The sequence below is a fragment of the Stegodyphus dumicola genome, chromosome 10 (assembly GCF_044657685.1).
Source record: "Stegodyphus dumicola isolate Sdum_Otavi_A_Nest chromosome 10, ASM4465768v1".
NCBI lineage: Eukaryota > Metazoa > Arthropoda > Arachnida > Araneae > Eresidae > Stegodyphus > Stegodyphus dumicola.
The window spans coordinates 64,134,004-64,158,952 of NC_140777.1; the positions used below are offsets into that span (position 1 = coordinate 64,134,004).

The 24,949-nt window shown below is 33.8% G+C and overlaps 1 protein-coding gene across 1 annotated transcript in view; it reads right to left on the reverse strand.

Annotated features, from left to right (window-relative positions):
- Positions 1-2,103: 2,103 nt before the first annotated feature.
- The window catches only part of LOC146994988 (pre-mRNA splicing regulator USH1G-like), a 208,096-nt gene continuing 185,250 nt past the window's right edge, over positions 2,104-24,949 (reverse strand). The window contains exons 2-3 of the mRNA XM_085825007.1: positions 14,204-14,593; positions 2,104-8,046 (exon numbers count right to left, since the gene is read on the reverse strand). Of these exons, the coding sequence (XP_085681133.1) occupies positions 7,149-8,046; positions 14,204-14,593 (1,288 nt within the window). The 3' untranslated portion in view covers positions 2,104-7,148. The remainder of the gene's footprint in view (positions 8,047-14,203; positions 14,594-24,949) is intronic.

Genomic DNA, 24,949 nt, shown 5'->3' on the forward strand with positions numbered 1-24,949 from the left:
GAGCTGTACTCTAGTGCTTTGCCGTGAAGCTGTCTTCACCATTATACCAGTATAGCCTGAAGGCTATCTTGCTGATTGTTTCAGCGTGTTTGTTGTAGTTTTTCGGCGACTGTAAACGTTTTTTTTGAGAGCTGTCCTGAGTAATACAGGCCAATAAATTGTGCTTTCATTCTTCATCAAGTTAATCACTCCAAATCCACCAACCCGAAAGAATGCAGCAATGTGCTCATCATTGCAAGGAGTCTGTAAAAAAGGTTACGTGGATGGAAGAAAGCAAGTTGAGTATAACTGATATTTAATTTTTTGCTATTTGTGAGTGTCTGAAACTGGAACGAATCTGTTTATGAATGAGGTGAATAAAAATTCGAATAAAACTGTGGCTTATTAGAGGAATTTTTGAACAGAAATGTGTGTATGGATGTATGGATGAGAAAGAATGAAATGATTCATTTTTCTAAATACTTCTTCACCAGCATACTGGCACTGGTATGGTTGTGAAAATTGATGAAAGTAGATTTGGTAAAAGGAAATATAATAGGAGTAAAAGGGATATAGAAAGCGGGTGTTTAGTGACACTGAAAAGAGGAGATGGAAGTTGTTCTGAGGATGTGGATGATCACACGAAAGAGACTTTATTGGAGGTGATTTTTTGAAAATCATACCTGGAACTACGATTTTCTCCGACTGCTGAAAAGCCTATTATTGCCTCGTAATTAAGGCTTCGATCAGTGAATCTATCCCCGATGTATAAATTTCATGAAACTGGCGTCCATACTGGGATGTTTACGGCGTTGTTTTGGGCCACAGCCATCTTGGAAACATTGCTTTTTGGCAGAGGGAAAAAAAGATATTAAGGGGCACCGGATTGTAAATTTTTACAACTAATCAACGTATTTGTCTCGTTTTTATCCAAGACGAATGTTAAGCATGGTCAGGTACGTCATTTAAACGCTATGTTCTACAGATAAATCTACTGTCTACTGCATTTATGAATAAACATGCTTAGATTTAAGAGATGTACCTGGGAACAACACTTTGTTTTTGATAAATTAGTAGAACAAGCTATAATTTTGTGAAAAATGTCTTGATGTGAGCTCACTGTAATATTAAAATGAGAAATAATGTCTGAACCAAGGCTATTTGTTTAAAATCGTTTTCTCATATAACAACGTTCTGTGTGATGTTGTTCAGATGGCAACACAAATTTCACTTTCTTTTTTTTTTTTGCCCTATAGGCGAAAGCGTTTCCCGCTCTTAACACCTTATCTAATGCCACCGCCTTAAGGTTGCAGTTCCAAAGCTTAGGTAAATAGCAATTTCTTGCTAAAAGGCCTGGAATACTATTACGTTCCAATTTTCAAGTTTGATATAACAATGATTTTTATAAGCTAATTATTCTGAACTTCCGTTCTTTTCATTTAAATTTCATGACGTATACATGTTACGGTGAAACACCGAAATTTGGAGAATGTCGACTTTCACCGGTGAATGTCAACATTCACATAGTCGCTTGGTGTATGTCCGAAATATTTTCCAAATACTCTTATTTCTGACTTACACCGGTGAATGTCGACATTCACCATGTACTAATGGTGAATGTTGAACGTATAAGAATATTATATTTCCTTCTCCGTAATTCATTCGCGAAAAAATGCACTTGAGACTCAGAATAAGAACTTAAGAATATAAGAACTTAAAACACACAGTACATTCAAAATGAGAAAGGAAAATAATAGAAGTTATAAACTTACCAAATTATGCGATTCAAATCTTATTTATTGCAACAACTTAAACTATTATGACACTTTGAATTGCACAAGAGGCCCTTGCTTTTACAACTGCATTTATTTGTGGAACACTTCCTTTTGGAATGGCAGCGTGTACATATACTCCTCTCTTTTCGACCTACACCAGAGCATATCTGTGATTGTCGACATACACCGGTGAGGGTCCGAATGTACAAGAATGTAAAGAAATATTCGATCTTTCATCGATGTATTTGGTGAATGTTGACATTCTCCGGTGAAAGTCGACATTCTTCAATTTCGGTCTTTCACGGTAACATACATATAAAAAAAATTACAGACAAGTAAATCAATCACATCAATTCATAATATATGAATTTATTAACATATTCATATGCAAAAAACATTAAATTAATGTTTGAGTCTGTATACAAATTTTTGCTGATATTCAATAGAGAACAATAACGTAAGAAATTAAAATTTGTCTTCATTTCCTTGTGTACAAACAGCATAAAATTCATCGAATGTTTGTTGAAATACCAGGGGAGTCACCACATCACATGGTAGAATTTAATAATGCATAAATCCACTAGTATAGCCATATTTCAATTGTTACTTTCATAATGAATATGCTAAATATATAGTATTTCATTACGTGATAAAAAACATACATATACATGATGCGATTTTTCTAAATTATGTTTGTATAATCATTTCATCTTAATCGTCATTTCTTATCTTACTTTTTCATGCAGATCACAGTTAATAAATTCAAAACCTTCAGCAGTATACGCAGCTTTTCTTGTAGGAAGATATCATTATTATTCAAAAACACAAAGGTTACGCAAGTCACTTACAATATAAGTTATCTGTAATTGTTTTCTTCGGCCGCTGATGATTGTTTCAACTAAAAGAAGAAATGAGTAAGAAAATGAGTTTATGAGTGAGGTTCATTTTAAGCGAAACGGTTTTACGAATGAAGATGGATATGGAATCATCGATATTCTTTAATTTCTTGACTGTATATTGTTTTTTCGGATATTTTATTTGCTTTATTACTGTGATCAAATGATTCATTTAAAAAAAAGAAGTAAGCAAGATATTGATTACTTTTTTTTTTTCCCAAGAAGTTGTTAGGATGTTCATGGATAATTTGTATTTCATTTCCTTTTTATCGTTGGCAAATAAATTCTCTCTTAAGGAGAAGCACATTTTTTAACTTTTGTATTTGCTTGAAATGGCGAATGTCATTTAGCAAAGAACATGCATTGAATTTTTTTTCCGAGATTGAATTTCTATTTTAAAAATGTTTGAAACGTTTCAAAAAGGATTTAAGGGGAACATTTTATCTAAATCAGAAGAATTTTAATGGTATAAGATGTGTAAGAAAGGCACAGAATGTGAAGAGGAATCACAGTCTGGTTGATCAGTGGTCTTAAACTGCATGCGGGCCGAATGCATAATCATAAAACAGCTGACAAGTCATTTTTTTTTACTTTTTAATAACTGAAAAATTCTGTTAACCAAAAAAGAAACTTCACTTACTAAATATTTATTAAAACATACATAAACAATAATAATAAAGCAAAAAAGGAAAGGAAAAAAATTCATATTTATTTTGTATCAGAAATCTAAAGTTTGGTACCTGCTAAACAATTTTGTCAGTTACACTTTGTAATTCAAATATATTGATAGTTTAATATTAAAATCCTACACTGGCACTTTTTTCGGATAATTTTAATATGTTTAATGAATTATGAAGTAACTCATTTTAATTTAAACTAAAAATAAACATATTAGGAAAACTTTCTAAAGTTTGAAAGAAAATCTACCAAGTGGGGAACAAAACTGGAGAATAAATAATAACAATCTAATTTCTTTCTCTTATTTATGAAATTTTTTTCGGCGCATAGATAAAAAAAAATACATACGTTTATGTATGTTTTAAATAATCATAAACTTCTTTCTTTCTTACTATTATAAGCTTGATACTCGATGGCGTTTCGATTCTGAAAAATTTGTAGCCTTGGAGAACAATTATTTTCACCACGGATTGTAGATGCTCATCGGACAATTGCATTTTTTATTATTAATTTCATTTGCGCAAAAATTTGTCCACTTATAAATGTATTCCCAAACAAAGTGATTCTTTTAATGCAAAAATTCATAGTTGAGTTTTTTTTTTTTTTTTTATATATATATATATATATATATATATTTTGATCAGTATGAATAAAAGTTAATAAAATCTGCATTTTCAAATCAAATTTATTTCATACAGTAAACTTATTAGTTTCTTTTATGAAATTTCTGGTGCGTTATTCATGTTCGTTTTCAATTGAAATGTAAATAATATAACTTGGACTTCCAATAACTAAAATTTTGAAATCTTTCAACAACGTATTTGCAACAAATACATAATTAAAATGTCTTCGCGGACCGCATAAAATTGCTTCGGCGGATGCCAGTATGAGACCACTGTGGTAGATCATCTAGTTGAACTAATTAGCAACAAAGACATCGAAAAGTCAGGAACTTCGTGCATAGCGACATCACTTAGTAGTTAGGGTATTTTTGAACAAGTTCCGGTATTCTTTGAATGCTTGTCAAGCAATTTTGAAAGATTATTTCGGCTTATTTCATTACGAAAGTAATTTGATGTAGCTGAAAATAACTGCTTAAATTATAAGTTAACAATGTATATCATGTATCTAATTAATTTTTCTAAAACAATTTCAGTATTTTGCTTGTACAACTCATTTATATGAATAAATTACGATAATGCAATGCCACCATGTTTCTCAACTACACTGTACAAATTGCTGAATTGACAGGGAGAATGAAAGGTAGTTCTAAAATTGGTTAAAGAAATATGGTACTAACATATTATCCCATCGACTGTAAAACTGTTGCCATGTAGAGCGATTTAGCACCATTTAATAAGCCACGTTTGGTTTTTACGAATGGAAGATATAGATTTACTGTTATTGCTGTTTTTTTCTTTACATTTTGAAATAAAAATATATTAAAATTTGGAACCTTAATTCTATAGAACGCAGACAATGAAAGTTACGGGATCCTACCCTAAAAAAAGTGTATTAATTGAGACTGTGAGGTCAGACGAATTTGGCCGACGAAACAGTAATAGATTAGAGCAATTATCTGCGAGAAGTTTGTACTCACAGCTTCTGGTAAAAACAGAAGTTATTACTTAGCTTCTGGAGAAACCAGAGAGCCTAACAAAATAGTAGAAATTGATGAAAATCTTTTTAAGAAGCGCAAAAACGAAGTGGATCGGTTATTGATTGTTATTAAATAAAGAGGCGTTTGTTCCTTCAGAATTCCTCAGAAACAATTGACGCAGCTTTGACAAGATCTCCGCAAAATATCATGGTTTGATAATAGCCAACTTTCACAGTTGATGGGATAATACGTAAGTAACAAAAATATACTTAATATTACAGATTTTGGTACAAAAGGACCTTATTGAAATATTTTAATTCTGTCAGCTCTACTATTAAGTCATGAATCCGAAAACATCTTGCAAAATTTCTACTAATATATAATTCTATATAAGTTTATATATAGTTTATATATATTAATATATAATTCTATATAAGTTTATATAATATATTCTATATAAGTTTAAGTTTTATTTTTTTATTTATTTAAAAATATATCACAAATAAATAAAAAAATAAAACTTAAACTTATACAAAAATGTAATATAAAAATATGATTATTTTATGCTATAACTGGTAATTAAGTAAAAAGGAGTAAAATTACTGCATGTTTCCGCGTATACATCGATACGTGTAGATGATGAAAGCAAGATTTCGCTGAAACAAATTCAGCCGAAAATGAAAACTTGTAATCGCCTTGAGATTCCAGCTTCATATAATCTCTAAAATTATGTACAATTGATCATCCAACTTAATTAGATTTATCAAACGAGCTGAAAGTAAGTCCCATTTCACCTTCAGCTTCTAATCACAAAATAAGACTGACAGCACTGAAGGGAAAAAACAAGCACTTTGGGCCTAATAGCTTTTCTTTCTCACTTTCTCAATTCTTCCAACTTCTGGATGTGTTCATTACTCGTAGAATTTTACGCAGCTATATATTTAAGTACACAACTATTCTCAAGTAACCCTTCTCAGTAGCGCCCTGACTTTATTTCTTCTATTGTAATTCATTACCTGCCTGGATGGGAGAGGGAAAAGATTGCATATTTTGTTAGCTTTAAATAAAAAATTATTGCTTTTGCTGAGTGATGATTTGAACTGAACTGAAGATGATATGTCCACGAAGTGAACACGAACGACATTAACGACGACTCGGACACCTCAAGCAAAGCGATTTAGCAAAACAATTACTAATCGGATGCTGGTATTAATAAATTTAATTAATGTATATTAGCCCTTTTGCCCTCAGTGGTCTAACATTAAAATTACGTGTTCAAAATTCTGTAGTATACAAGCCAGTAATTTTCTTCTGCAAATGCAGGCATAAATAGGTAGCATATGGCACTCTCTTTCGGCATGTAGTGAAAATTTCAGGATAAGATACAGCATTTCATTAATAGCCGTATTTTCTTGATGTGATAATACTTGTAGGGTGCCATAACGTTGCTTTTTGAGCATTTTGTGCAAAATAACATTTCAATATCGCACGTGCAGTGGTCAGCAAATTATTTTCTTAACGTTAGTGACTTCGTATACTTTTGGCATTTTGTTGACTTGACAATTACCAATTCGTATTTAAAATTCTGTATGAAGAATTCATATTTACAAATTCTCTATGAAGAGTGAAGGTCAATCCTTACGACCGAAAGATTTTCGAATTTCTGAACGAGAGGATTAATATGATTGCGAAAACGTGGAGGTAAATATGAAGACATCAACACATGTGTCAGAAAATATAGACATTTTGTTCCATCTGAGATCTGTTACCAAGAATCAAAGCTGCATAAACTACACCGCAAATATGGGACATATTTGGACACCGCAAATATGGGACAGTCTGTTTAAGAGCACGTCAACTGCCTTAAATTAATGAACATCCAGCATTATTTAAATAATAATATTACTGCAAAATGTATAACTTCAAAATTCAATAGTGTCTTAACAACAAATAGTCAAAATGTCGTATGCCTACAAAATACTCTATGATTATATTATAAATACTTTGAGCAACACAAGTTCTTTTATTCTAGCCTTTCAGCATAAAAAAGTTCAATTTCATTGTAATATATTATTGCATCTTTCATCTCGTATAAAACTGGCTGTGAATTCATTACAGGCACCTAGCCTGAAGGACACCAGTATTTTAAATATGTATTACAACGTATTTTTATGTACTGTAATGTATCTGAAAAGTCCTTTCGAAAATTTCATAAATTCATTATAAGCGACTATCTTGCACTATTCCGGGTTCTTCCAATATTTTGATTCGTTGCTGGAGGGCCTTTCCTAATTTCCTCCTTGGGCCTAAGGGCATGCCCAAGGCTTTCAAATCTTCTTCAGAAAGCAGGGACAATGATTCAAGATCAATTCTTTCGGTCTGAAACAAAGGCATGTATTCGCTCAGACCAATAGAAGTGAGGAAGAGGGACAAGGGCTCGGTAGCATCACAATCCTCTTCATCTGTAACATCATCATCGGTAGCGTCATCATCAGCATCGTCGTAATCGTCAGCCTCGCACTCGTCTTCCCACGTTATATGCCGACGCACCAAACTGCTTGCACTGCCTATGCTGTCATTGAGTGTAGAAAACTCGCTCTTTGAGTTTCGACATGATAGCTCGCCACGGTTCTTTTCAAAGTTCTCATGTGTGTTATTACTGTTGGTGAGAGTGGTGAGGTTGATAATAGCGTTACGGAAGGTAACTGTACCGAAACCAGGCCTATCGAAAATACTAGCATGAGGGGAACCTGTGTCTTGTAACTCCTCTCCTATTCCCGAATCGGCAGTCTGCAAGAAGTCACTGTTGGCGTCATCGCTGGAATGAGTATCAGACGTTTGTCGACTGGGATTATCAGGTGAGGATGTTCCATCGTCGCTTTCCTTAACGGAATATAAATGGTTTCTGTGGATTATTTCATTCCTTTTCAAAAATGGCTTAAGTTGGGAATGGCATTCGGTTGTAGAGTCCAGTTCATCATCCCGGCCAATGATGTCTCCTGGTCTGAAAACCACATTTTTCTTCTTTTTTCCCACGGCAGCTTTCTTGGCAACAGCACCATGGTCTTTCTTCTCTCCTACACTGACTATATCGGAGAACTTTGGCGCATAGAGAAACCTAAATAATAATAATAAATAAATAAATAAAAATTTCGAATAACAAAATTAGAAAAATTAACAAATACATACACTGTTCGAAATAATCGTTGAAAATAAGTACTTAACTAATTTTGGAAGATATTGTTTTCAAAATAATATGAAATACTGGTTTGGATACTTATGTACTATTGCGACCACCTTAGAAGTCAAATTTTCAGAACGGTCCAAACTTTGGCAACCATGCGCATAATCATTCTTTAGGCAACCATGCTCCTAAGAATCCTTCATTCAAGCAACGTCACCATTTCCATATGCATTCTTTTTGTTGCATTTCAAGAACCAACGTATTTTATAAACGAATAGCGGCTTTTTTGCCTTAAACTGGAATTTAAGATATATGGGTGTGGAATTTTCCAGTGATGGAAGAAAATGCGTTAAAATGTCTGCGGATTATAATACAGCATTTTGCCGCACAATAGCTGAAGGGAACAACTGTTTTGAATCTGTTATTAAAGCGATCACCACGAAATTTCCTCCGAACAAATGAAATAAAAACAAGCTTGTAAACAGGTTCAGTAAATTATTTTTGTTACAATTACCTAATCAGAATGTAAAATGTATGCGTAATAATATTTATGTATGTAATAAGTTTCTGTAACTGAATGATGACTTAAACATTTAATAATCATGTGAACCTAAACATTATTTTTCTTCTCTAAAAAAAACATCAGATTTCGTCAAGTTGGTTACGTTAATACCTTAGTACTCCGGTTTGTTTTAGGGTTTCTGTAGTCAGAATTTAAATCGACATTACTCGAATTTTAACTTAAATTCGGATTTATAATTTGAAGAAAAGTATGAAATTTTACAGTAAAATAGCTCTCATAATTTTAATTCAGAATGCCAGTTTGAAACAGAAAGTTTCCTTCAAACTCTATTATATTTGTAAACCACTTTTTTTTAAAAAAAATCTGAATTACTTTGTATTACTCAAGATCTTTAATTGATCTCAGATAAAACAAAACGGTCTCAGATAACGTACGAAAACGAAATAAAAAAATGTATAAACGAAAATTAATTAAAAAATTTACTTTGAGAAGTAAAAGACATTTCAGTTTGGTTTATTTAATTATGGCAAAGCACACGAGGGCTATCTGCCTAAGGGGAAATGCCTACGTGGAGGATTTTAAGGGAAACAGGCTCGTATACACGTTATACAAGGGGAAAACCACGAAAACGTCCATGCAGCCAGCCCGCCTGGAATCGAAGCCAAACAGACATTTCGGATCTCACATTAACGAAGAAAAAGTGAAAATTCGCCAAACAGAGCGAATAGTTGGCAACTTTGGCAACATAAAGAATTGCTATTGTAACCGTATGTCATCGCTAAGTTTTTAAGTACTACATCTATAAGCCTCAATTTTAGGAAAGAAGAGTTTTCTAATTCGATCATGGATCTATGGGATCAATCAAACGGTGAGGGTGATGCTATTAAGTTTCTCATAAGAAATAATATATTACCGAGTAACTTTCAGTGTTCCAACACAAAATATCGAGCGAGTTTGAGGTTCTTCAAAATGGTGGAACACAAAACATAGGGATGTATAAACGACATCATTTGAAGTGGTATTTAGCGGAGTTCATGTGGCAGCAGAAAGTTGTAGGTCAGAGTAAAAAATCATTCGAAGCTATTTTAGAAGCGACTGTCAAACATTTTCACCCGAAATAAAGAAAAACTAGTTGCATCCAGTTACCACCAGTCTATCTCCGTTAACACGTAAATACCGATATGTCTTTATTTGAACCACAGGCGAGTTCAAATTTCTTTTCACGTAGTTTTCAAGTGCATCACACTAAATGATAATCGAATTAAAGCTCTGAATAAATTTCCACTATATATCCAAATATATGCGAGAAAAAGCAGTCCCGACTGCGACGACATAGCGATCCGCAGGAGACCAAGCGAAGCCGAGGACTGAAAGTAGTCTTTGAACTTATTTAACATTGTCGTTGGTGATCAACGAGGATGGAGGATCTATCTTGACAGGTGAAACTCTGTATACTGAAAGAATTTACTTCTCGCGCATTTTGAATAGCACTGCAATAGCTATAATAGACTTAATTACCTTAGAATAATAATAATAATAATAGTACAATTATACACAGCTTTGACCAACATATGTCAAGTGTCCACTGACAATATTTGGTCTTATTTTGGAAAGACTGTGATTGTGTTATGTGATTATGGTAAGGTCTCAAGAGCTATCTGCCTAAGGGATGAGATGCCTCCAGTAAGAAATACATATTTGTATACAGATAAGAAATACATATTCAGAGTAAGATTAACACATCAATGCAAGGAAATTAACATTCTTAGAATATAAAGACAAGCAATGCTATATATACAACTGGGTAATAAAATTTTAAAACTGTAATTGTATAAAATTTTGAAACTGGAAAAAAAAATAGTTCTGGAGTTCATTCTCTATAAACAATTATGTGACAGTTCGATTTCATTCATTGTTCAATTTAACTGTTCAGTTCTGAGTGCAAGATATTGTTCATATTATATAAGCAATCATAGTGCAGTTCGTTTCTATTCATAGCTCAGTATAACAGTTCGATTTTAAGTGCAAAATAAAGTCCATCCTACTTCACAGTTAGAGTAAGTTTGTAGAGACATTAGGTAATTTTGTCTCGTTACACACGGGAAAACCACGAAAACTCTCATGCAGCCAGTCTGTTCGCGGGATTCGAACCTGGGACCTAATTATCAGTGTTCAGCGACTTTACCGCTCGACCACTGGTGGGCGTTTCGTGAAGATGCATGACTGTAATATTTGTATTTGTATAATGAAGTGAATGCTGAACTTTTATTTGAAAAATATTTAGATAACTAAATTTTCCAAGCGTGGACTTATTGCTTTTAGAGCTTTCTTAATACGTTATCAAAGCTGCAAGCTATTCGTTGAGTGCACGTCGTAAAAAACATTTCAGAGAATCTTCGCTTTCCGGATATCTGATTGGCGTTAGAAACCCTGTCTAATAAATCATTGTTGGGAGAAACATATTTCTCGGAAAAGTTTTATCTAGCGTTGAGCGTAGCTAAAGATCTGTGGTAGCCCCATTACTGGCTTTTGAACCAAAGACATCCTCTATGTTAAGAAAAGGAGGAAAACAAAACCCGGAAACCAAATTTATGTGATTCATCTCGTTGTCAGCCAACCAACGGCTGAGCGGTAAAGACGCTGAACGCTGGTAATTCGGTCCGAGGTTCGAATCCCGCGAACGGGCTGGTTGCATGGGCGTTTTCGTGGTTTCCCCCATGTGTAACGTGTATACGAGCCAGTTTCTCTTGGAAAGTCCTCCACGAAGCCATTCCTCTCTTTAGGCAAATAGCCCTCGTGTGCTTTGCCGTAATTAAATAATCCAATCATCTCGTTGTCATTTTTAGTTTAGAAAGCATAGAACTGGAGTCCTCGTGCAGCACCTCCAGATATTTTTTTTTTCCCGTTATTGCTTAAAAAAAGCTCCGTATTTCGTTTACAGTACGATAACATTAGTGGTAGACAGACAGCTATCGAAACCCGGCTTGGAAATCTCCATATTCCCCCCTTATTAGAATGATCACCACACATATTGTCAACGCAAACATATAATTAACATTTATTTAATTAAAATTTAAAAATTTAAATAATTGAGAAAACAAAATATCTTAAGACTAAAGAAAGAGCAGCTTACATCTAACAGACAAACATATATTAAAGAAGCTTATTAATCTTCTATTTTTGATGATTTAAAATATGGTTCTACTCTCATATGCGACTTAATATCACCAAATGTGGCGATATGTGTGTTCTGCGCTGGTTTTTGGCGCGATTGCGTATTGTATGGCAACCCTGTTGACGTTGAAAAATCTTTTGCTGGAGTAATTGCGCGTTGATTCGTGTCGTGTGTGTTTTGAAATGGCCTGTGGTGCAATGAGAGACATGGTGGCAAGAGTTCAGTCGCCTATTTTAGATTGTGTGCAAAGGAAATTTAGTATTAAAAGGTACGATGTTGGAGTTGTTAACGAGTCTGCTTTGTATAATGCTTCTGAGAAGATAGGGGTGGAAAGATAAAGTGGTGGAAGTTGATGAATCGAAGTTCGGCAAAAGGAAATATCATCGTGGCCACCCTGTTGAGGGGCAGTGGGTATTTGGAGGTGTGGAAAGAAGGTCTGGGAGATTATTTTTAGTGACTGTGCATGATAGAAGTAGGGCAACGCTGATGCAGTGTATTAAAAAGTGGTACAACTATTTTTTCGGATGGATGGAAATCTTACAAAGATTTAGGAAAAGACGGTTTTGAACATTCATTTGTGAACCATAGTATGAATTTTCTGGATAGTGTGTCTGGCTGTCATATAAATAGGATAGTGATTACGTGGCAGCATGTTAAAGGCGGTATGAAATTGATATTTCTGCTGTTTGAAAAAGCATTCATGCATGGTAAGTGCATTTTATTTTATTCTTGTTCTTATTTTCTTGAATGTTATGTTCATTGTTTTTTTAGTACGAATTTCTGTTCTTATTGTTGTTTTTTTTTAATTGTTTGAAATTTATTTTAGTTATTTTAGTTTATTTTGTTGATTAGTGCATAGTGCCTAGGTTGTGCAATTCGTAGATGTTTTTTAAAGTTGAAACAGAACGCTGTGTACATGGTATTCTTTGAAATTTACTATTGTTATGTTAATTTATTAAAGCGAAGTCTGCGTAGTTCGTAGATTCGTTCGTTCCCTAGATTGTGCAATTCGTAGGTGTTTTTTTAAGTTAAAACACATCGCTGTGTACATGGATTCTTGTCAAATATTTTTGGTTAGAAACCTTACGTTTTTGCTTTGTAAATTTTTTTGTTTTGGATTTTTAGCTTAATTGTATGTTCAAAACGTGGTTTTTGCATATGCGAAAACCGCGTTTTTGGAGACACTTTAGGCTTAAAATTCGAAATATAGACAAAAAATTTATATAGTAATATGGCAGCGTGAAGTTTCTCGTCAAAAATGTTTGGCAAGTAATTTGGCGACCTGAGGGCGCATATAAGAGTAGTTCCAAAAATATTGTTTTTAATTTTTCTGTCAATAAAAAAAAGTACTATTCAGTTTTGAGGACTAAAAAATGGCCAAACTATTCTTGATGCCAGTGCTGCCAAAAATAACTGCAGCAATCCTAACGCAAAAAAAAAAAAAGGAAGTATAATAGTAAATAACTGTCTAAAGGTTATTGTTTTAATTTATATGAAAGGTTAATTTCATATAATACTTTTTTATTATTATAATTTATATAAAAAAGGCTAAACATAACTGAATGGATTCCTGCATCGCTATTTCACTACCGAGTCATCGCTAAAGCATAATTTCATTTCGTTGGCTGTTCAAATATAATTTTCTATAATGAATGATGCCTTTTCTTTGCGAAATTCTATTGCAGACTTTTCGTCATGGTCAATTCCCAAATTGTTAAATCTATAGGATATCAAAAAAGGATTAAAAAATTAAACTAGTATTTAAAGGCGTCTTAAGAAATATAGAACTATCTAAACTTACGCAATCTGAAATCAGCTCGTACGCTAGATTTAGCGCGCTGTTAAATGGGCGCGTTTGCTAGATTTGGCGCTTTTGCACGTACATTTTCGATGCAATTTTTTACGGTCCTCGAAACGGAATAGTACCAAAAAAAGTTACAACTGTTTTGTTTAAATTCTGAAAATTTGCATATAGCTCCATCAAAATTTATGTTTTTAGCTATTACATTTTCAATGGAAAGGATTGCCAAACCTTGGTTCAATATTGATCGAAGATAATTTTTAATCAACTTCAACTTTCAAAAGCTTTTCTCGCAGCTGAAACACACACTGTCAAAAAAGTGGTTAGTTCTAAATATAAGTTAGATACTGATTCTTAGAAAATCATTTTGCCACTTTATATTTTCAAATGCATTGACTTTAACACTGTCAAATGCAAAACACTTTTTAGCTTCGTCCTTTTTTATATTCCTAACATATAACATATGTTTAAAAACTTAAGGTTCCTCGAAGCCCCCTTATCAGAGGTCCTCGATGATATGAATGGGAAAAAATGGCATTTCCTGTAACAGAGAAAACTTAGTTGGGAAACTTTCCAATAATCTCTAACTGACCTGGAATCTTTCCTGAAAGAAGGCAACATCAGTCTCTGAACGTCGGACTGTCTCTCCTTTTCCTCTTTCTCAGCTCGCTTTGCCGCTTTCATTTGCAGCTTTTTGTAGTTTTTAATCCTTTTCTCTGCATCATATACACTCTTCTCCTTTAACCTTTGGACCAATTTCTTGTTGACAAGAGCGTGTTTCGATTGCGCTTGATCTAGCAACCTGAGAACGTCATTTTTGTGATTAAGCACAGCAACATCTTTGGCGGTGTGGAAATCGTTGTCCAGAGCCCACAAATTGACTCCAAAGTTGACCAGAAAGGATACGCAGTCGATGTGGCCGTTGCCGGCAGCACAGTGGAGGGAAGTGTTGCCGTAATGGTCACATTTGTCCGGGTCCCCTCTGAAATGAAACAAAAATTTTGTTTAAAATTAAGTTTTGTTATAATTTGAAATTCAAATTGCTCTTTCGAATATTAAATCAACAAACTGAATGTTACACATCCAACATAAAGAAATCTACAGGTGCAGTTACAGAGGTGCTAAGTCAGTATCTGCACTACCATAAGTGATTGAGGTACTGCTGAAGCTACTTAAACTATCAAGCTCCTACGCCAATGGAATTCCGAGAAAGAAACCTCCCGGCTGGGCGGTTCGAGGGTCTCCCAACCGTCTTCCCTTACCACTAACCTCCATGATGTCCCATTTTGGGCTTCCCCAGTTCACACTCTCTGGAGGTGGCAACAAGAATCGTGCCATTTCAGATTTTTTTTTTTTTTTTTTTCTTCCTTGTGGAGGTGTTTTGAATGAGAACATCAAAAATCCGTTCTGTTTTTAACTTTTCATTACAAATGATGAACCTATTGCAGGACTAAAATTGTAAGGTTAATTCCGTGTATTTTAAGTTACTCCGGAATAAATTGTGAGTGAAACAAAGGAAATCCAAAAAAGGAGCTTCTTAAGATGTATAAAGAACAGCTATTCCAGCCAGAAAAGAAGGCAAATCTTCTGTTATAATATCATATATAACTCGGTTCTGCAGATGGTTGTACAAAAATCCAAAATCATTTTTCTGTATATGGTTTAATCCTTTGCACTGAGGCCTTTCTCGTTCAGGCTAACCAGCAACTCGAGACGATAGTCTGTATACTTGGTGAATTTATTACAGCTATTTTAAAATGATTTCTCAAAAATTTAATGTTTGTGTATGAAGATAGTTGCAGTCCAGTGGCTCTTTCGCCGGATACAACTTTTGCTTATATCTTCGGATTCTGTGCTGGTTATCCATTTTGAATTTTCTGTCTCTTCTGCGGAATTATTGTCACTTTTACATCCACTTTTTACTAAGCCTGATTTTTCGCCTTCTTACACCTCTTACTTCATCCCTATCTACGTCACTGTTTACCTTCTCACTGTCGTCAAATAGTGTATGCATATACGTATTTTCATTCATCAACGGAAAAACGAACTCATCTTCCCTTGAACTGATTCCTTCATTGTGTTCGATGCTTATTGGGCAATTTAACATTGAAAATAATATTCCTGTTGCGACGGTTGTTGAGTTTGAGTTAACGTCAATTCGCATATATAAAAATAAATCTAAAAAGTCTGATGTGTAAACCACATGACTTCCTTGTACGGAATATTAAATTATATGCATTTTTTTTTCATTTTATTTAAACTTATTGGATTGAATTAAATATACTTCGTCGACAGCGCATAAACTACAATACAAATGCACTCATTAAAATTCACTATATTTGTTTACCATAGCGACACTCTGGCGCAAGGTTCACTTAACAGCGTTATATTTCGTTAATATTATAACTATGTCTAATCACTTAGTAAGAGGCAATCGACCATTAACGGCCTTTACCAATATATTATACTTGACTTTTAAATGCTTGAGGAATCGAGTAAGTTGTATTCAATAACATGGAAGTACTTGCGCACATGCTGTGCTAGAACTCAGAGATTACTAACTACGGAGGCTCCTGTACCGCCATCCGTAGAATAAGTAAACTTGAACAAATGAGGCGCTCGTGTGGCGCCATCTATTAGTAAGGATGAAAAGCCTTTTAGTTGACTGAAGCTCTGGTTGCGCCATCTATTATTAAGGATGAAAAGCATTTTAGTTGACTGAAGCTCTGGTTGCGCCATCTCTTGCAGGATGTATTGTACGGCATTTCTAAAATTTCATAAAAATTATTCTTCTGATAAGCAATAATTGGAAAGTGGAATGATGAAAAACACAATTTGCAATACATTGAAACGTTTCATAGGCGTAAAAACTGCACTCATGTCCATAAATTAAGGATAATTCAGAGTCACGCGGAAATCGAACTCTAAAATAAATATATCACCTGTAAAATCACTACACACATCATCAAGAATCATATGCAAATTTCAGGAAGTAACCAGATGACACCGATTGTACGTCACAATGACGAGAGTGTAAGAGAGTGATATATAAGGAATACAGGCAAAGAAGTAAAATTGTTCGCAGGCGCTTTATAACCATTTCAGGGCAATAACCGAATAGTAATGACACAAAGGACGTATTTGGATGATTTTTTACGTGGTAGAATTATCGGCCGTCTGGAATGTGGGCGTACCCAACTGGAAGTATCAGACGAACTTGGAATTGCCCAGAGTGTCATCTCCAGGCTTTGGCAACGATTCCAAGATGATGGCAATGTGAGTAGACGTTACAGCACAGGTCGCCCCAGAGTTACAACGCCGAATGAGGACCGGTATTTGGCAGTTACTGCCAAAAGAAACAGGCGGAGCACAGCCTCACACCTGTCTCGTCAGCTCTCTTCAGCCACTGATACGACAATTTCAAGGCAGACCGTGTACAGATGCTTAGGACAGATTGGTCTATATGCTCGTAGACCTGTCAGATGCGTTCCACTTACTGCAACTCACTGTCGCCTGCGGTTAGCCTGGAGTAGAGAGCATGCATTGTGGACACCGCAACAGTAGGCTTGTGTGATGTTTTCCGACGAGTCCAGGTTTGGCTTCCAGTCTGATTCTCGCCGGACTTTCATATAGAGAGCTTCAGGTACCCGTTACCACCAAGAAAACATCATTGAACGACACCGTTACGGTGGTACAGGAGTGCTCGTTTGGAGTGGAATTATTCTAGGTTCCAGAACTGACTTGCATGTTCAAATTGTAACCATGACAAGCCAAATCTATCGGGACGTCATTCTAGAACAACATGTACGTTTGTTTCGGGGCGCCATGGGCGCACAATTTGTGTTTATGGATGACAACGCCCGTCCTCACCGTGCAAACATCGTAAGCGAATGCCTTGAATCGGAGGATATCACCCGTATGGACCGGCCAGCATTCTCACCGGACTTGAATCCAGTAGAGCACGTGTGGGACATGCTTGGCCGACGAGTTGTAGCCCGTCAACCTTCTTCTACATGTCTACCGGAACTTCGGAGAGCATTGCTTTTTGAGTGGTGTAATATCCCCCAAGATCAGATCGATAATTTGATACTCAGCATGCCTAGGCGTTGAAACGGACTGTATTACATCGTCTGGGAGACATACAATGTATTAAGAATCATAGCAAACATGTAATATTGGTTTTTTCTAAGTAAGTCTTTTTTGTAATTTGCTCCAGGGAGAAAAAATCGCTATTTTTTTAATAATATCAAACACATAGCATCTTTTTTTGCTCTTCACCTTTTGTTTAATAAATAAGCTTTACAAATAAGTCAAATTTGTTTTCCTTCTAACTCTTTCTTTGCCTGATTTTGCATTATCCTTCCTTAATTTATGTACGTGAGTGTATTTAAATACAAAGTCTACCTGCTTTGGCAGGAACAAAGTCCACAGCGCATTGTAATTTGATAAGTAAATCTATATGTAAAGAAAATGAAGTAAAATCTTGGCTAAATAAGAAGAAAACGAAAATATATACGTTACCACCGACTATTATGGTGAATAGTGCGGGGCCTCTTGTGGCGTTGTTCAATTGTGAAATCATAATTTCCTAGTTTTTTGATGATCTTCTTAGGATGACTGTCACATTTCATAAAAAAGTTATGAGAAGCTTTTAGAATTTCAGAATCCGTGGGTTTAATTTTTAAGTCATTGTGAAGAGTGCTGTTTCGTACGAACCAAGGCGCATTTGTAATTATTTGAATGGCCTTGTTTTGAATTCTAAGTAATTTTTCGCGATGAGTTCTTGCAGTTGCAGCCCAAGCTTACAGTAAAATCGGGCGAAGAGCGTGTAGATAAATAACTCTTTTTGTAGCGAGATTAAGTTTAGAATATTAATAACAATATTATAACTCAGAAAGCACAAAATTTATATTATTTGAAGAATTATCTAATCGTTGCCCCATGTTCTATTCGAAAATTATAATAAATCTAGAACGATGTATAAAAGAAATTAAGCAAACAAAACAAAACAAAACACACACACACCCACACACACACACACACACACACAAAAAAAAAAAAAAATTCACAGAACGATTTAGTATTTCTCATTCAATTAATTCAGTTCTCACTTCGCGACAAGGCAATAATACATAAAAACTCAAAATATCTATATTAAAAATCTGATGTGTACACTACATGACTTCCTTGTACGGAATATTAAATTATGCGCATTTTTTCTTGCATTTTATTTAAACTTATTAGATTGAATTAAACCTACTTCGCCGACAGCGCATAAACCACAACAGAATAAATGCATTCTTTAAAATTCACTTTGTTTACCATAGCGACACTCTGGCGCTAGGTTTACTTGACAATATTATATTTCATTCATATTATAACTCAGAATGCACAAAATGTATATCATTTAAAGAATTATCTAATCGTTGCCACATGTTCTATTCAAATACTATAATCAAGCTAGAACTATGTATAAAAGAAATTAAGCAAATAAAACAAAAAAGAAACAGTTTTTCACAGACGATTGAGTATTTCTCATTTAATTCAGTTCTTACTTCGCGAGAAGGCAAAAATACAGAAAAACTCAAAATATCTATATTAAAAATTACGAAGTAAATTTCAAACGCTTATTTCCTCGAAAAAATTCCAGAAAGAATTAAGCATGATTTAATTGGCAATAATAAATGAATGCGTTATCTTTGTTGTTGCGAAGATAAGTTTCTCTAGATTGGCAACAAATCCACTAGTCTCCTGTTTCAAATGTAAACATCAATGGCCGCCATTAAAACAGGCTTAGCGGCAATTAAACAACTTTAAAATTGCTGATAATTCTAAAAATATTGCACACAGATTTACTAAAGGCATAAAATCCTTAACCGGAAGATAAAAACAATATAATTCAATCATTTTTAAAGAAAAAAATGTACAATTTACAAACATATAAAAGTAACGAAACGGAGATCACTGAGCCGGGTAATAGAGTGGATATATATATAAATATATTTATACCAAAATACGAGGTGCACATCTACATGTTATAGCAGTCCTATATACAAAATTTCAACGTTCTGAGGCTACTCGTTTTTGAGTTATGCGAGATACGTACGTACGCACGAACGTACGTACATACGTTCGTACAGACGCCACGAAAAATTCTCTTCAGAATTCATTTTAAAGCAGTTTTATAATTTTTTAAGGAAAAGAGTATTTTATTCTGTCCTTACGTACAGATGTCACGCAAAAACATCGTTAAATTGCATTCGCTAGCGGTCAAAATGGATATTTTCGTTGAAATATGCTGCCTGAAACTTTTCGCGATTACAATACTTCCTTTTTACTTTGTACAAGAAAGTAAAAACGTATTTAAGATAAAACACTGGTATAAATTTTGTACTCATATTTGTATACGCATATTTGGAATACACTCATGAAGCGATATTGCCCAAACAAAATCTAAATAAACACCGTTACCGGTCGAATTATCGCGTGAAACTGAGTAGTGATAGAGACCTTTCGAGTTACGGCATCAAATAAAGTGGTGACCGAGAGTCACCTGTCGAGTGCAAAGGGTTACTATTCTTCTCTTCGATGAGTCACATATTTAAAAATCTGTAAAAATGTTGCCTATTTTATTAAAAACTGCAATAGCAGTATTACTAATGATTTTTATATTTCTTTGGAGCGCTGTATTTTTAACCGAGAGTTAATGCTAGTCAAATCCTTAAAAGTTTTCATGTATCGCTTTCAGTGTTTCAGTTTTCAAGATGTAGAATTCTCAAAATATTTTACCCGCAATTACTCTTTAGAAATCGACATGATCCTTTTTAAAGATGCTTAGTAATCAAATTTAAAAAAAAACATATTGTTTTATGCATTAAGTGCAATCACCTATGTCACTAACGTTTAAGCACCGTCTAAAATGTAACTACACACTTCACAGTCACGTGACCATCTATCCCGTTTTCAGATTTTTCGTTCACACTGAATGAACAGGGCTGAAATGAATAATTAAATACTTTCTTATTTAGCTAAAAGAAAATGCTCAAAAAGGACTTGTTAATGCTATATTTTATTTCAATGTTTTGGTTCTTCAGCAATTTTTGTTTTTGTTGCCAATTCTGAAAGAAATGATTGTAGCCTCGACACTAATTGAGACTGCGAATAATATTACAAACATAAAAAAACATTATATTTAAAAATATGCATATATGTAGGTAAGAAAATGAAAATAAATTAGTATTTCTATCGATTTAACCACTACAAGGATTTTGGCTCGCCGTGTATTTTGAGTGCCCCCTTCCCGTACAGACCCTATATGCTTACTAACATGCATGCCTTCTCCTGATTCGAGGCTCGGCTCATCAGTATGGACGTCAGCGACACTAAATACTATTCCTTCCGTAGCCGCCTAGGCTACGGAAATCTAAAGTATGGGGGGGGGGCTGGAGGTAATAAATCTCAAACGCTAAAAATATTATATAGAAAATTATATGAAAATGTGCTTTAAGGATTAGATTAACTTATGTATTGCGCTAAAAAATTAACGACTTTTTAATGGTGACCTAAACAGCGCAAAATATTAGTTTGTTAATTTATAATAGACAGATTAAATACTAAAGAACTCTTACGCTTTTCCGAATGGCAACAGACTCAAATAAAAAGCGAAACAAAGGGAAAGCATGTTTTGAGACTAATAGCCCTTTTTTGCTAATAATGACAATGTAAAGGAAAGCAATTCAGATCTATATTTATTTTCTATCTGAAATTTATAGTTTGGTACCCGCAAGATAATTTTTTTTTTTTTTTTTTTTTTTGGTTACACACTTTATAGCTCAAATGAACCGATAGCTATATATTTTCAGACTGAAATTTCTTTCATGTAGTTCTAACATGTTTAATTAATCATCAAATAATTTAGTTTAATTTAAATGTAAAATAAACAAATTTTGAAAACTTTTCAAGTGGGATGAAACTTGAAGACAATAATTGCAACCTATAAATGAAGCGCAGCCAAAAATGTGTATAATTTAACAGATGTACAAAGAAGTCTTGTGGGGTTCACAACCGTTTTTTTTTTTTTTTTAATTGTATTTTATTTTGACTCATATACACAAGCTTTTCGAATTATACAACATACACAATTTGACGGCAAAAAAATTCAAATCAATGTCGGTCACAATACACTTATTTGAAATCACAATACACTTTCAATGCACTTATTTTCCATCACTGTATTGAAAATAAGAAACGCGAGATGTTAGAGATAATATATTGACTGAAAATAAAAGCAAAAGTATGTTTTAAGTATAAAAACTTCTTTTCGTTCTTTCCGTTCAGGAAGGGCAACTGTGTCTCATTTGGATGATTTGTCGGCATCTCATTTGTGCAGTCCACCTTTTGCAGTTATTTACCGCCAGAGGAAGTGACCGTGACCGTTTTCGGGAGTTCACTTTGGCCATCGAACCAGTGATCCGTTCCTGCAAATTACGGTTGTCTTGTGTTTTACAGTTATCGAAAGTGGGCATAGGCTAATAAATCCTTAAGCCATCAAGAAAAGTTGTGCTGTTCCAGTTGGGAGAATTTCAAACACTACAAGAAGCATACTTTCCAGTGCACCGGAATTAGCTTAAGATAAATACATAAATTTATTTTAGATTTTTTTAAAAGTTTTTCACTACTAGTTATTCAGAATAAACAGCCAATGCTCAAACTGGTAAGAGTATGCACTTGCGGCTTAAGTACTAAGTTTTTTCTTCCCCTCAAATTTTCATTATGAACCAGGCAAAAAGTGAGGTAACTGAGGCACTTACCTCGAGTGAGCATCTAAAAGGAGAGTCAAATTAGCTATGCAAATTTAGAAATTTATCTTAATAAAGAAATTTGAATTACGGTAATTAATTTTCAATGGTAATTACGGTAGTTAATTTTCAACTACGAGATGCATCAAGAAGTACAGTTTTAAAGCATCATATTTAAAGTAACAAAACTTCATTAACATTATTTATCATCATTTATAAATATTACATTTTTGATACGTGTATCAATCTCTGTGCTATATAGCCGACTTTCTGATTTCCATGAATGGTCTTTTCTAGTTACCTTCTCGGATAAGACAGCGCCTATACGTTTACGTATGACACTGCATGGTATTAACATAATCAGCAGCAAAATTATCGAAATATGAACTAATTACTTTACTGCAATAAAATTTCTTTAATGTACAATTTGTGTCGCATGATTTATGTTAATTTCAGATACTGGAAAGATTATAAATAGCTGAATTCAGTGAAGAATTAATGACGCAAATTTGTTCTAAAAGTGCTGCTGTTACATAGTATACATAGTTACATTTTCTGTTACTAAAATTTATTTTTGTAACTAACACACTAATATATTACTGTAACTAATACACTAGTTTACTAACGTTAGTGGGAATGAGCTACATAGAATAAAGAAACATCTCTTCTGTCATTTTTTAATTTAAATTGCAGCTCTTTCCATGTTCACTTCGCCATAACATGTTTTCCAAACTACATTATGTATCTCGTAAAGTTTATTTTAGTACACCCATTACGCGGAAGTTTATAGGAAATGGCATTTAGAGCTTAAAAAGGGATGTTTAAATATGAAATGTACCTTATATCAGCATTTTTTTTTCTCATTTTTCTAAATGAGACGTACATTCAGCCAGTGTCGAACTTCTCGTTATAAAATTCGCCATTGGACAAACGCAAACTTTCTTTTCTGATATATTCTCAGAACTATGCAACTGGGTTCATCTACGTCATTTGTCGATTAAATTAGATAAATGGAATATATGCTTTCGTGGATGACATTCTCATGAAAACTGGTTCGTATTCACTCTAAACACGGGGAGAACCATGAAATCCAACCTAACAGATAGCCCGTTTATCTAGGATCGGATACGGGTCCGGCCCTCTGTATTCAGGGGTCCTAACTGCTCGGTCACTGGTGGGATTATTTCTGGAATAACTATAGTTGTTGCTACACCAAGAGATCTCAACGAGGGAGGATTCACATTTTCAGAAGCAGGTTTTTATTTAGCTGTTAAGTATTTAGTTTTAGTTTATGTGCATAGGGGGGAAAAAAAAAAAAAAAAAAAACTTGTAGTGAAGTTTTGATATTTATCAACGTTTTCTAAATTTTTTGTTTTTCATTTATAAAACACGTTAGAAAATAATCTAAATCCAAATAAATATACATATGTATTTTTTAAGTTTTGGAATGGAGGGGGGGAATGATCTTCTGGCAATGGCGAAAGGGTGCATGGAGCAAAACAGGAAAAGAACCCATTACTTGATGAATAAAAGAACTGACACTTTAGTTTCATTATCTAATAAGACTGGAATGAAAAGAAAGAAAGTATGATAAGACTTTTTTGATTTTTCTATTGTTTATAATAAAATAATAAAATGAATTATTCAGTATCAAAGGAATAAACAAAAAGGTTCAAAATGTTGAATTTTGTTGTCGAAAATTAGGACAAACTGTTTCAGCTTATGCTGAGGAAACTGGTATTAAGAATGCAAAAACAACGATATTTATTACTAACAGTAATACCGAAAAGTGTTACTAAAGGCGGTCATCAAACACATATTGTTTTTTTAATGCTTAGTTCGGCTACTTTGTTATAATGAATTAACGAAACCAAATTTTAAAAAATGTTTCAGTTGTTTAAATTATTTCATACCTGAATAACAAATGAAACAGAAAAATCAGTAATAATTTTCAGTTCATTATTATTGATATTTATATTAGTGTATCGCATTTATAGTATTAGACATCAAACAATAGTCATTGCAATAGGCTAAAAATATTATCTTGAAGCAAATTAATTAAAAAATTTTGTGTGTCATTTGCATAAAATCCAATATTATAATACTGGAAGAAAAAAAAAAAAAAAAAAATTAAATAAAGCCCTGTAATCAAGAACTGTAAACTGCACGTAAAGCTGTACTCTTAATACAACGATTCAGCTATGTTCATCCTCCGACCGAATGGATTTTGCGATAATTTTCTACATGTGTAATGTAAAATACAAATCAGTCCCCTTAGAAAATCCTCCACGAATTCATCCTTTCCCAAGATTGCGATCGCCCTGATATGATTTGAATGTATGAACTAAACAGGTAGACAAGCATTACAGAGAGATTATCACCTTTTATTTGATTTTAAAAATTATGGTATTTCTGAAAACCAAGCAACTATTAGTATAGATCTTTTAAAAATTAATCACGAACACATTTTAATTCAATCACAGCGGAATCGGAAACAGACATTAGGAATATTCTAACACTGGTAGTTACTATAATAAATG